The sequence below is a fragment of the Malurus melanocephalus genome, unplaced genomic scaffold, assembly GCF_030028575.1.
Source record: "Malurus melanocephalus ecotype Western Australia unplaced genomic scaffold, MMel_1.1 scaffold_87, whole genome shotgun sequence".
In the NCBI taxonomy this organism is placed as follows: domain Eukaryota; kingdom Metazoa; phylum Chordata; class Aves; order Passeriformes; family Maluridae; genus Malurus; species Malurus melanocephalus.
Window position 1 is genome coordinate 613,900 of NW_026623319.1, and position 13,028 is coordinate 626,927.

Genomic DNA, 13,028 nt, shown 5'->3' on the forward strand with positions numbered 1-13,028 from the left:
AGGAAAAAAAAAAGAAAAAAAGCAAAAGAAAGAAACTTCTGGGGCTGATAGCTTATCGTGAGGAAATCCAAATGTCACATTAGTTGAGAAAGTTGGAAGATTAAATTTTCCAACACCCTTCATCTGCTGCTGCTGCTGACATTTAGGGGCTTTTTTCCGCCCCTCCTCCCTCTTCTTGCTGCATCTACTGAGCGGGCTGAGCATAAGTGGGGTGAGCAGAGAGAAGGGTGAGCAGAGAGAAGGGTGAGCAGTGAGAAGGGTGAGCAGTGAGAAGGGTGAGCCCTGAGTGCAGCCCCTGCCTCCCCGGCATCACAGGGAGCTGAGGGCACAGAGCCTCCCACCATCAACCCCTCGCTCTCAGCCCTCCCAGGACCTCGGGTGGGTGGGTGGATGGGTGCTGGAGAGCTGATCTTGGGGCCAGGACACCTTCACAAAGCTGTGCTGTTTTTCACCTGAGTAMGGTACATGCCAGGCTCAGCTTTGACAATCACCATCCCCTGCCATGAACACAACACAAAAGATGGAAAATTACTTTATTTCTGTGTTGTTCTGCCTGTGATACCCAACTGAGACCRTCTGCTGACTTCAACACTTCTCTCCACATAAACCCCATGGCCCTTGCTAGGGGGGAAAGGTGAAAACTTTGCTTCTGCAAACATTCTGAGAGCTTTGGRGACCCCTGGGAAAATTTTCTGATGTTCCCATTTGTTAAAACCACTTGGAAATCCAAAGTCTGTTTAGGGAGATAGTGGAGCTGAGGTGCAGGCAAAATGAATAGGAAGCTCATTTCCTTGTCACTGTAGTTAAAGCTGGTGTAAAGGCTTGTGAAAAAGCCCCAGTTACRGGGAGCAGCCTTTGTCCATCAGCAACAACTCTGGCTCAGCTACATCCCGCTCCATTTAAATAGAAAAATTGAAGCTAAATAAAGAAAGGATGGAAAGAGCACTATTACGTTCCATTCAGACCTACTGGTATCATCTCCCTCCTTTTTTACTTMAGCAGCATCTTCTTTTTCTGCCCATTATTTTTGTTGGAATTAGATTTGCTGGGGTTTCACTGGCAAGGGGGGGATAACACAGGAAGGACAGTGTCCTCCCTGCCAAACCCACATACCTCAACAATAGGACACCCCCAATTTTGCAATTTTGATTGGTATCTCCCCAGAGCAGGACTAAAGCTGATGTGGCCGGTGATGGATTTGCAGTGCTGTTCCTCCTTGACAATGTCAGCTCCTTTGGGGAAGGAGCAGGGATCAGGGAGCTGTGTCCTGCAGTCCCCAGGGACACTGTGCCATGCCACAGTGCACAGCTTCTCCCCAGTGCCCCATGTGCTGTGAGGGCTCCATGGGCACAGCTYTTGTTTCCTAATCCTGCCTAACGTGGCCACTGGGGTGTGCCACCCAGGGGAACAGTGGGCATGGGCACATCCAGCTTCTGTCCCTGCCCTGCAGCAGTGATGGCAAAACCCCAGACCAGCCCAAAGAAAGCATTAGTCCTGCTCCTCACCCTCTGGGCTGGGAGTGACCCTCCTCCCCAGGCAGTCTCCTCCTGTCTCAACCGCCAGCCAGTTTTTCCTTCACTTCTATCCAAAATCCGCTTTAATGTATTTTAARCCCATTAGCTCCATCCTCTCCAGAGCAGCCATGGCAGAATCCTCTCCTCCCTCCTTTGGTAGCTCCCCTCAGGCTGGGGAGGGACAGGAGACATCTTCTGCATCCTCTGCTCAGAGTGAGTGGGACTGTGGGCAGGGAGAGCTCAGGAGAGGAAGCACCCTCCATTTCAATCACAGCATCAGCCTGACCCCTCTGTCCCACCTCCCAGACTCTCCATGGCTGRCTTCCTCTGCCAAGGAGCCCTCTTACTGTCACCTCCTGGGGACAATGGCAGTTAGTCAGCAACTGGAGTGAACTCCAGCCTGTCCCCGGCTCTGCTCTGGGGCATGGACTCCCAGGTGTGCTGAGAGGAGGGCCAGATGCCAGTGCAGGGCATGTCACCCRAGCTGCTGGGACCCCATCAAGCCCAGATCCTCCCCTCCCTTGCACAGGACCTTCTGAATGCTCTTGGGATCACCTGAGTGTTATTTTTGGATGAAGCMATGTGGTTTTGGTCAACACCATGTGCTGCCGCTCCTCCTCTCCCGCTGTGTTACCATCCCTTGATGGCACATCTGCTGCCAGGTCTGCCTTGGGACAAGGACCAGTTCTGGTGCMTCACCACTGGCTGAGGCTGTCCCCAAGGCTCCACCCTCCTGGACAGCCCCACACCAAGAGCATCACTGGCCTGATGAGCCCCTATTTCACAGGGGGACAGAGTAGGAGCTGCCAGGGTGACCTGGCAGCAAAGTGGGGTGCCCCAGGGCAAAGTGGGGTGCTGCAGAGCAGCAACCATGRCTGGTAGAGTTCCCTGTGCCCGTGGCACAGCACCTGAATGAAGTCACCATCACTGTCACCAAACGCCAGCTCTCTTGGGAGCGCTGGGAGAGCGGAGCTGAYGGGCCTGTAGTTAAAGCACTGATTGCCAGAAATCACAGGATGGCTATGCTCAGAGTAGGGCAGAGAATTAGATTCAGTCTCTAATTAAAGGTTTGCTCTTCATTTGAATTTCAGATGCCAGCTTTAATTTTAGAAACTTTTGCAGGCAGCAGAGCGACCTGCCCACCTGCCTGCTGCCATGCCCGGTGCTCGTGGACAGATGTCACCACTGCTCAGCTGGGGGGACACGGCTGCACACCGGGCACTTGCTGCCCACTGCAGAATCTGGTTATGCCWGCTGTGACAAATGCTGTGCCATGACCCCTGGTGCAGTGCTGGGACAGACTGGCAAGGGGTTCAGCACTGGGCCAGAGTGGYGACTGTGCCAAGAATGTGACAGAGATGGTACTCACAGCACTCATATATTCAGTGTCAGCCTTGGAGTCGTAGTACTCAATGTCTTCCTCCTGCAGGGAAAAGGGAGAGCTGTTAGTRCTGGTCAAGGACAGGGATGGGAGAGGAGTCCCTCCCCCAGCTCATCCCCTCAGCACCTCTCTCATGCTGCTGGCAGCCACCACACTGCTGGGGACTGAAYCCTTCCCACCCCATGCTGTCCCTGGGACATGTTCAGGACCTCACATCCTCCACATCCACCCTCCGAGCAGTGGCCATTGCCTGCTGCATTTCCCTCCACTCATGACTGCTGCTGAGCCACAGCACTGCAGGGCCAGCAGCCCTGTGATGGTGACACGGGTGGCTGTGCCATGTCACCACAGCCAGGGTGCTTTGGTTCTGTTGCAAACATCAGGAGCCACACGAGAACCAGGTACAGGCAGCGTGACAGGGAGCGGCTGTGCAGCCACCCAGGCCCCCTCCCTGCACGGAAAAAACAGGGAGAAAAGTGTCCTTGSTTCCACAGAGAAATGCACGTCGTTAATTTGGGGTATTTAGAGCCTATTTAAGCAGAAAGGTCTGCTTAGATTCCTCTTSCCAGAGTGTCAGGACGCGAGACAGCTGATAAACCTCCTGAAGAGGCAATTGGGAGAGCAGCGATGCTGTCACAACAGCGTTCCGTTTACCATCAGAAAGGGTAATTAAAGGGCACTGGAGCCTCTTCTCGGCGTGCCGGGACCGAGCGCGATGCGGGCACAGCGGCGGCTGTCGTGGGGCTGACACATCTGCYGGTCCCTCACCAGCAGCAGCCACCACTTCCCGGCCCGGGCAGCGCCTGCGGGGGATATTGCTGTTATTGTCTAACGAGGAAACAGATCGCACCCAGAGCACCAACAGCCAAAGCAGGCACTGAYTGCATCCCTGTCYTGCTCTGCTCCTGCTCTGCACCCAGCCCGGACACAGCCTTGTGCCAGGGCTGATGGCACAGTGACACCGCCTTGTGCCAGGGCTGGTGGCACAGTGACAGTGATCCATCCCGGCTTTGTCATGGGATTGTGCTGCAGAACGGGACCAGCAGGGCCGAGCAGCCCTCCAGGAACTCATTCCAACACCCTGCCCAGCCCCGAGTGCTGCAGTCACTAACCCCTCACCGGCATTGCCCTCCAGCCACAAACCTTCTCCCGCAGTGGTTTGCAGGGGCTGCTCCCAGAGGTGGAAAAGCCCCTGAAGCTGATCTTGGGGACACCGGCAGCAGGGGATCCTGGCAGGCTGCCGATGTCCCCCGGGATGGGGATTCCAAAGGGCAATTCCAGCATCCTCCTGACAGAGGGGCCGTCGCTTCCGCGGGCTACACCGCTCTTAATGATTGAGATAAGACAGCACCGGGAGGGGAAAGTGAAAAAAAAATTGACGCAGCATATTCCAATTTCTTCTATTAAAAAGCCCAGTCATTAAGGGAACACACTTATTAATTATCTGTGATTTGTTGTGAAATGCTGAGGGGTTTACAACAACAAGAAAGGGAAAAAAAAAAATTAATTTCACTTCAGCCGCCCTCTCCCGGCCCCACGCACGGCCCTGCCCCTCTCCGGCACYGCCGTCTCCCCGGGTCCGCGGCCATCTGCACTTCCTAATTAAAGGAACCCCCGGGAGACCCGTAACACAAACGAGCTAATTTCATGTTTAATGATCTTTAATCAGGAGYGAGTGTGACTAACAACGGCCATCCAGAAGGTGCTTTGTTATTGGTTTTATTTTCCATTGGCTCCTCCGCAATGCTCGATTCCCCTCCCAACCCGCAGTGCAGAGGGCACGAGGTGATGCTGGGGCAGGAGAGCCGCTTCCCCGATCCTGCTTTCATCCACAGGGTGCACACTTCTTCGATGGATTTCTCTCCTCCCGATTGCCCTGGGGATCACAGAGCCCTTGCCATATGCTCTTTCAAGCCCGGACAACCCCAGAGCAGCTGGGTGAGATCTCAGCCCGCTCCACATGCGAGACAGCACGGGTGGGACAGCCAGCACCAGCGTGGCCCTGGCCCTGACATGTGCCCTGATGCCAGGTGCTGCAATCCTGCACAACCCTGCTGGTGCTGGGGGCTTTTCAAGGGGTCCAAGAGAGCCTGTGGATGCTGGCAGGGCATTTGTGTCCTTGCCACTTGGAAGCCAGTGGCTGTTCCAGAAAGGAGGGATAGAGCCCTCAGAGATGCTCGAAAAACATGCCATGGGTCTCCCAAGGGGCAGCAAGGGGTTCTGCAATTTTTTCTCCCTAATATGTTTTCTTTTAACCACATTTGCCTTCGTCACCTAATCCCCTCCTCTTCCTCCTCTGGTCCATGTTAAACTTGGCACCAGGTCTGTGTAAATAGCACTGATATTTCTAGAGCCRTTCAGAATAAATACCAATAAAGAAAACAAGGGGGTGAAGATGYCAAGGGATTTCAAGGCAAAATATTGTCCCCATCTCTTGCAAACGAGCCTGCAGGAAGCACACACAGGTTCCCATTGCAGGGGAGGCAAACAAGGAGTGGCTGCTGCTCCATGATGTGTTAACCATGGCCCATTTTCTTGTACTTGAATTGGCAAATGTCCCCTGCACAATGGCGCTGCACGGCCGTGTCACTGATGGGTAAGTGCAGGGTTATTTCAGCTCCTAAAACCTCAGTGCAAGACTCTGGGAGTTCAGTGCAATCCCAGACTGATCTGCAACTGTCTCTAAAGCCATCRCCCAGGCTTCTCCAGCAAAGCCACCAAGGATCCACTGCACCTGCACCAAACCCTTGTAGTTCAGTGTCACTGGGCAGCCCCAGCCAAGGCTTGACCCACGTGGGRMCTCCTGGATGTGGCTCTGRGGATGCTGCATGCCWCAGTCTCCCCAGGGACCCTGGCTCYKSCYKRMCCCCTTGAGCCCCACCTAGGAGCCCTGTGCTGCACACCTTCACCGATTTCACACCAAAACACCAAGAAAAAAGCTGATTGACAAAACCAGGCTGTGAGCTCGTAGAGAGCTGCGAGCTGGAGCCCCTCCAGCGGCACAAGGGCAGACTCTGCTCCAGCACCACTGCTCTCTTGCCACACACCAGCAGAACAGGTTTGAGACAAAGCCCAGCACAAAGAGGGGCATGGGGRGATCTCAGGTGGGTGGTGAGGGGCACTCCTACCCCACAACCCCTGACACAACTGTCTACAAGCATTCAAATAGGTATTTTTTGCCTAAAACAATTACAGCAACTAAAAATAGTGCTGAAAAGATCAGTGCCCTGTAATCTTGCTGCAGCCTGGAGATGTCTGGATGGAGGGGTGCTGGCCCAAAACTCCAAGTCARTGACCTAAYRAGATGGCAATCAAACATGTCACACSTGCTGCTGCCACCACCCTACAAAAGCCTTGAAGAAGCTGTTGGTGGCACATCAGCTCCCTGCTCCAGCCATGGAGCACACAGCTGGTGGGGACACTGCAGAAGRCTATGACTCGCTTTCCCCTATAGAGCTTTCCTGTAAAATCACCTAATCTGGCCAATCCTTCTCCCAAGGACCTGCAGGATCTGTTGTACTCCATAGGATTGCTCACTGTCAGAAGGGTCACCCTGCTGACCACATGCCCTGGGGATGCTGCAGCTCCTCGGGGCAGTTTTGCAGGCAGATCCTGCTGCAGCGCATTGATTTCGGTCTCTCTCAGTCTCCGGCTGGGGGCTTCATTTCTCTGAGCGGCACAGGTGACCCCTCTGGTCAGCAAATCCCTTTCAAGATTTAATTGGCTCTGGAAGAGCCAAATCCTGCAGCAGTTTGCCTTCAGGCAGTTAGGAGGGTGGTGGGGAAGAAAAGATGGATCCTGAGTGAACCCCTGCCTGTTTTCCAGCTGCTGGATGGGGCTGGTGGCAGGACCAACATCCCAGCCCTCAGCATACCCATGTGGGGACAAGCCAGGTGAACAGAGCTGTGCCTGCTCAGAGCTGTGGGTAATTCAGTGCGTGGGGAGAGCAAGCAGGAGCTGATGTGCCTACACAGCACCAGGGGCTCTGCTCATGAGCCCACCTTTCCTCTACCATCAGCACTTAGAGAGGACAGTATTTAGATACTTCTTCACGTCCCTGAACCATTAAGCACATAGAAAGAGCAACAGCTTTTGCTTATAGTTGCACCTTCCCCCCAGAAGACATCCTGCAGCGTGTCACGRAGCTCCTGCAGCCTCACACCTGCGCTGTGCCCGGGGAGAGCTGGGGATGGACRGGGACACAGCCCATCCCCAGCACAGCATCGACTGCCAAGCCCTCCTGCACCATAAGGAGTGGGATGGGACTGCCTGATGGCTGCTCCTGGAGACCAGTTGGTGCTGGCAGCTGGGGTCACAGCCAGGTGACTGCTCAGTCTGAGGTGTCCCAGCCCTGCCATAGGCACAGCAGCCTCTGGGCTGGGGAACAACATGGCAAAGAAAGAGTTCCTGCTACACCTGACACGGGGTGGTGTGAGTGCCACAGCAGGAACGGGCTCCCAAAGGGACAGGATGAATTCCTGGGAGCAATTGCTACCTRCAATCACAGGCATTTCTGGCTGGTCGGGGCTGAACCTTTATTTCCACTGGCTAGAGATATTTTTGTCCATATGGACCATGATGAATCCTTTCCCAGTCCCCAGAAGAGGAAAATATTCATGGCTAGCCCCAGTTACCACAGGCTGTTGGATAGACAACGAGGGGTCTGGTGGGGACCATACTTCTCCTGCAGCCCTGTGAATTCCCTGCATCCCATCCACCATCAGGGGCCGTATGCATTACCCAGGACAGGTGGAAACAGTCATCATAATCTGCCTTGGCATCTTTTTTTTTAAAAGCAATTTCCTCCCTCTGCCTCTCTGACAGAGCTGGGGAAATATTTAAGTGACCTGTCAACAGTTTTTTCATCTCCCCGAGAAGATGTTTTATCTGATCACACCTCGCCAGCTATTCTTCTTTACATGGCATCTCCTGTCTGCTCCTGCCCCTCTGAGGCTGCCTCGAACGAGGTGTGGCTGCTTCTCCCCTCACTGCACCCAGGGCTGCAGGAATGCCAGCACACACAGAGGCTGCTGGAGACCCCCTGCCCTTCCTGGGATGGGATGGGATGGGATGGGATGGGATGGGATGGGATGGGATGGGATGGGATGGGGTGGGATGGGAAGGGAAAGCAGTGCTGAGAGAAAAGCCAGCAAATCCTACACCAAACCATCGCAGTCATGGAGATGCCATGGGTGGTCCAGCCATCTTGTAGAATGGGGGCTTAGAAAAGCCCCCTCAAGCCCCATCTTTGATTTTTGAGAGGGAACAGCACCCACATTGGGTTTTTGTGAATGATTTTCTTGTTCTGCTTTTCGGCCAGACTGGCGCTCCAGCAGCAAGGTTGGTGCTATAGCACAGTAATTCTCCGAGCGTAATGAAAGCTGACATTATATCAAACACAATAAAGACTCTCAGTTGATGGAGATCATTCCTGAACACACAAACCCATTAAACTGAAAAAAAAAATATCAATTCTACACACTCGCCAGCCAAAAGAAAATGTGATTTGTTATCTAAAAGGGGGTTATAAACACAGCTTCAATGCACTTTCTGTGCTGTAATGAAAACTGGGTTTGAAATGGCAAGACGACTGCAAATTAGAGTATTTGATTTTATTTTCTAACTTTTTAGGTAAACCTTCTACAAGGGCAAGTGCAAGGTTACGGTGACAATCTTTCTGTTCTCAGCCGATAAGTAGGATCTGTAATTAAAGGAGGAGAAAAATGAAAGGGGGATAAGGAGCTGGCGTTCGCCCTTCTGATGCTGCTTTGAACACAAAGCCCTGCCTGCGTGGCCATGCCCAACCCATGGGAATGGCTGCCAGAGCCCACGCATGGCATGGCACAGCACGGCACAGCACGGCACAGCATGGCACAGCACGGCACAGCACGGCACAGCACGGCACAGCATGGCATGGCTGCTGCTTCCACACACATGGACCCAGAATTCCGGACAGAGCAGCAGGATGGAACAGCAGGATGGAGAGCAGGATGGAGCAGGATGGAGCAGGATCCTGCAGTACCCAGGGCTGTGTGGCCATGGCCAGGCACCCAGCCCTGCTGCCATGTCCCCCTGCTTTACCCCACACCTTTCCTGGGTGGTCAGGAGCAGTCTCTGTTATTCCTCCTGACCATCCCCATGTGGTGAACAGCGATCCCCTTCTCCCTGGAGCTGTGTTTCTAATGGAGCTTGAAATTATCARGGCTTTGTTATTTCAGGGCTTTGTTATTTCTCCCGTGCTTGCAGGCAGGGGTTATGGATGGAGGCAGCGGCGTGGGGCTGTCCAGCACTGTGATCCCCCTGCCACCCCAAAAACACCTGCCAGTTAAACCCTATCCTCAGCAGCTCCTACATCCATAACTCAATGTACAGCTGTTTTTCTTTTCCAAGGAGAAAGGGCCTGCTGGGCTCTGATCCTTCGAAGGACCGTTTCCAACATCAGAAGGTGGGAAGAGGTGGGAGGCAGGGGGGCAGCAGGCAGAGGAAGAGGGGAGCTTCCCAGTACTGATGGAAAATGCAGTGAGGAAGAAGACTGGGAGAAAAACAACAGTAATAAACATTTTATGAAGCAGAAAATGGCTTATAAAGAAGTCAACTTTTAAAGGCAATTTATATAATCCTGCCAAGCGCACATAAATGCAGGGATGGATCTCTGCAGCGCTGGAGTGTCCCTTAAAGGCACAAATAGCTCCAGCAGCCCCAGCAGACCGACATGCAGTGATGATGATGATGATGATGATAATGATGATGATTATGCCCTAGGATGCATTTTGTGGCTGGCAGTGCAGATCTGCACCTCTGACAGCATCTCCCAGGTCAGCACAGCCCCCCTCCCACTCACCATGAGAGTGTGGGACACCTGAGACCCTGCTGATGCTGCTGGGATGGGGCTGAAGGTCTGGAAAAGAACCAAAGGCACTGGAAAACTCGCGAGGAAAGCGGAGTACACAGATGGAGAAGAGCTGGGAGAACGTGGAGMTGACTGGGATGTCTGACAGGCCACATGGCTGCTTGTCAGCTAGGATGGATACAAAGGATGGCAGCAAAAAAGCTCAACATGACCTTTCAGCATTTTCATAGGTACTTTTGAAGGTCCCTTGCCCAAGCAGGGCAGCAAATAGAGGATGGAAAACTGGAAAACAGCACTGCAGTGTGGGCTAGAGTCCTGGCACCTCTGTTTGCTGCTGGGGATGGTCTGCACAGGGAGGGCTCAGCACCACTGCCACAGCTGGGGGACAGGACTAGGGACATCCAGAGCAGGGGAACAGCCCTGGTGTGCTTCAAAGGACAAACCCTCATGGTTCTGCATGGAGTGGAGCCAGACTATCCCAGTGGACCCCTGGACGGAAGCCTGTAGGCCAGAAGATTCTCCCTGGAAAGAATGGCTGGCCAAGATGCTGCAAACAGGAAATTTGCTGTGGTTTCTGACCATCCAAGTGCCAGGTGGTTGCAGTGTCCCATAGCGGGAGCCCATCCTCTGGCAACAGGACCCRGCTTTCACCTTTCCAGAGCTCCTCCAGCCATCTGCAGTGGGTCAATGTGCATCCCTGAGAGATCCTTCCTCWCTGTGCAGGCAGGGAAGGGCACGGTCGCTCCCCACAGCCCCAGAGCTCCACAGTTATTTATCCCCCACTGCCCCCATCCCTGCCAACCATGCCACTCCGAGCTGCCACCCACTCCTGAGGTAAAACAAGCTGGAGGGAACTCATGAGGGGTGCTCAGACTATGAGTGATCTTGAGGCCAAGGCTACTTCTGACCAAGGAAAATGGTCAGATGTCCAGAATTGATCAGGGGACACTGCTGTAGCTYGGTACAGCTGGCAGATGGGGGGAGGCCTGAGGGTGGGTGAGCACAAGAGCAGGGATGAAGCAGGACAGGATTATTTTGGGAACAGAGAGGCACTTTGCAAAGCCCCCTGAGGTGGAAGGCTGAACTCAGCTCCGGAAAGGCCAGCGTGGCCAGCGTGCAGCTGGAAACACCAGAAAGCAGTAAGGAAATAGGAACTTTCCCCGTAGAGATGGATCGTGAGTGACTGCTGGCAGCAGCTCCCAGCCGCTCAGAATCGTGCTCCCGTTTCATTTTCCCCCGGACTTCCATAGCAACCCATCTGCAGTGAGGTTTAATGGGGCTGCCATTAGCACTAATGCAGTGCAAACACTCAGCATCTGCCCGCGCCTTTGGATGGAAACACAAAAATAACCGCGCTCGCCGCAATCTGTCATCGACTCCGGCGCGGGGTTAGGACGTGACACGCTGAGAGGAGGGAGGGCTGCAGCCACGAGGAACGAGCTGCTCGCTGGAAGGGACGAGAGGAGGAGCTGGGATGCTGAGCTGCCACCTTCCCTGCCTGCTGCACCGGTAACGAGCTGGGGCAGCCGCAGAGCCGGGGTCAGCCGGAGCCAGGGTCAGTGCACGGCCGTTTGATGGATGGAGGACGGAAAAAGGAGGATCAGCCCCTGCAGCAAGACATGCACACAGTCCCTCCATCCCTCTGCTCTGCTGCTGCAGGCAGGGCTGATGCCCAGCACCCTGGGGGCTGTGCTCAGAGCTGGACCAGTCCATCAAGTGTCCCAGCCAGGCCTGGGCTGTCCTGATAAAGCTGCGCCGAGCTCTGCGGTGACGCATCGCTGCACATTGTTTCTGGGTGACTCGCTCCTAATTACCTTGATTAAGTGGTTGCAAACAGAGTGCTATTAAAAATATTTTTTTCCTGTGAAAGTGGATTTCTGAAAGGTTTGTGCCGTGAATGGCAAAATGAGCCAAGAGCTCCCCGGCACTATAGCCTTTCCCAGCATGTTTTGTATCCTGTTACTCCCCTGGCAGTGGAAGGCAGCCAGGTGTGGTTGGAGCAGCTCTTTGGGGCTGCGAAGAGCCCCTCCAGCAGGAGYCATCCCTGCGTTTCAGAGGATGAGCAGAAGCCCCAAGGACTGTTACAAAATGCAGTGACCTTGTGCCACCCACTGGCATCCAACCCTGTGTGCCAGTCCAGCCTGGGGTGCGTGGGGCCACCACAATGCCCCTGGGGCACCTGCAGCCAAGCTTCAGGGGCTGCTCAGGGATGTGTTTCTTGACCCTGGAGACACACAAGATTGAGCCAACACTGGGGATGGAGATGCCCAAAGCTCCTCCTGCTCTTCTCTCAGCTCTCCTTGGGAGCCCTGAGCCTGCAGCCAAGGTCCTGSCATGGCACTGGCATTGCCATCAGCTGGTGCCTGCACCAAACCTCATATGCTCTTCACCGCCTCTTCTCTGGCCTCCTGGGAAGAGATGACAGTAATCCACAGGGCATGCAGGCAGGAAGAGCCCTGTGAGCTCATCCTGCTCCTTGGGTGTCCATGGGACACAGAGTCACCCACCATTGTCCACCACATGCTGGTGGCCACATGGCAAATGAAAGCCAAGCAGGTCAACCCCTCACCTTCTCTTTTGCTCCTCCCACCATTTCCTCTTCTGGTGACTGTCACCTATGGCAGGAGGGTCTGTGTGAACAGCCATAGCTCAGACTGTGAAATACCCCCCAAAACACAGCACACAGCCTGGCACTGGGCTTGTCCCCCTCAGTGACTGCAGGGGTTTCCTCAGGGCTGGGCAGAATCTGGCCCTACCCAAGAGGAAGGGGCTGGGTGGCTCAGGAGTATTTTTTATTGCAGACTCCGTTCGCACTGGGAGAAAAACAATCTTTCCTTCCTTTTGTATTATGGTTATAATTTGAGAGCATTTCCAGACAGAATCCTTCAGGTTCCCGCTGAGTGCTATCACCGCCAGAATTACAAAGTCAAATGCAATCATTAAACCCGCGTCTTCCCTCTCCCAGCCCAGATTGCTCCTTCCCCAGAAACAGCCCCCGCCRCCACTGCTGGCATGTGCCACAGATGGGCCACCGCTGCTGTCACCCCGTGTGAGGCCCCTCTCGGCACCAAACCCGCCGCAGATGGGGGAGCAGGAGTGTCCCCAGCCCCCACACTGTCAGAGCTGAGCTGTCAGCTCGACCTTCACCTCCTGCCTTCTCCTCACGGTGTGTGCAGGCTGAGGCCAGGCTGCAAACGAGCTCCAAATCACTTCATTTGCTCTCATTAGTGGTGGCAGGCGGTGGGGCCGGGGTGGAGCGAGCATGGCACAGCCAGTGGCAACT

The 13,028-nt window shown here is 54.4% G+C and overlaps 1 protein-coding gene across 1 annotated transcript in view; it reads right to left on the reverse strand.

The window, feature by feature from the left end:
* Nucleotides 1-13,028, reverse strand: part of CACNA2D2 (calcium voltage-gated channel auxiliary subunit alpha2delta 2) — a 183,769-nt gene that overhangs the window by 27,549 nt on the left and 143,192 nt on the right. The window contains exon 4 of the mRNA XM_057367985.1: nucleotides 2,884-2,937. Within this exon, the coding sequence (XP_057223968.1) occupies nucleotides 2,884-2,937 (54 nt within the window). The remainder of the gene's footprint in view (nucleotides 1-2,883; nucleotides 2,938-13,028) is intronic.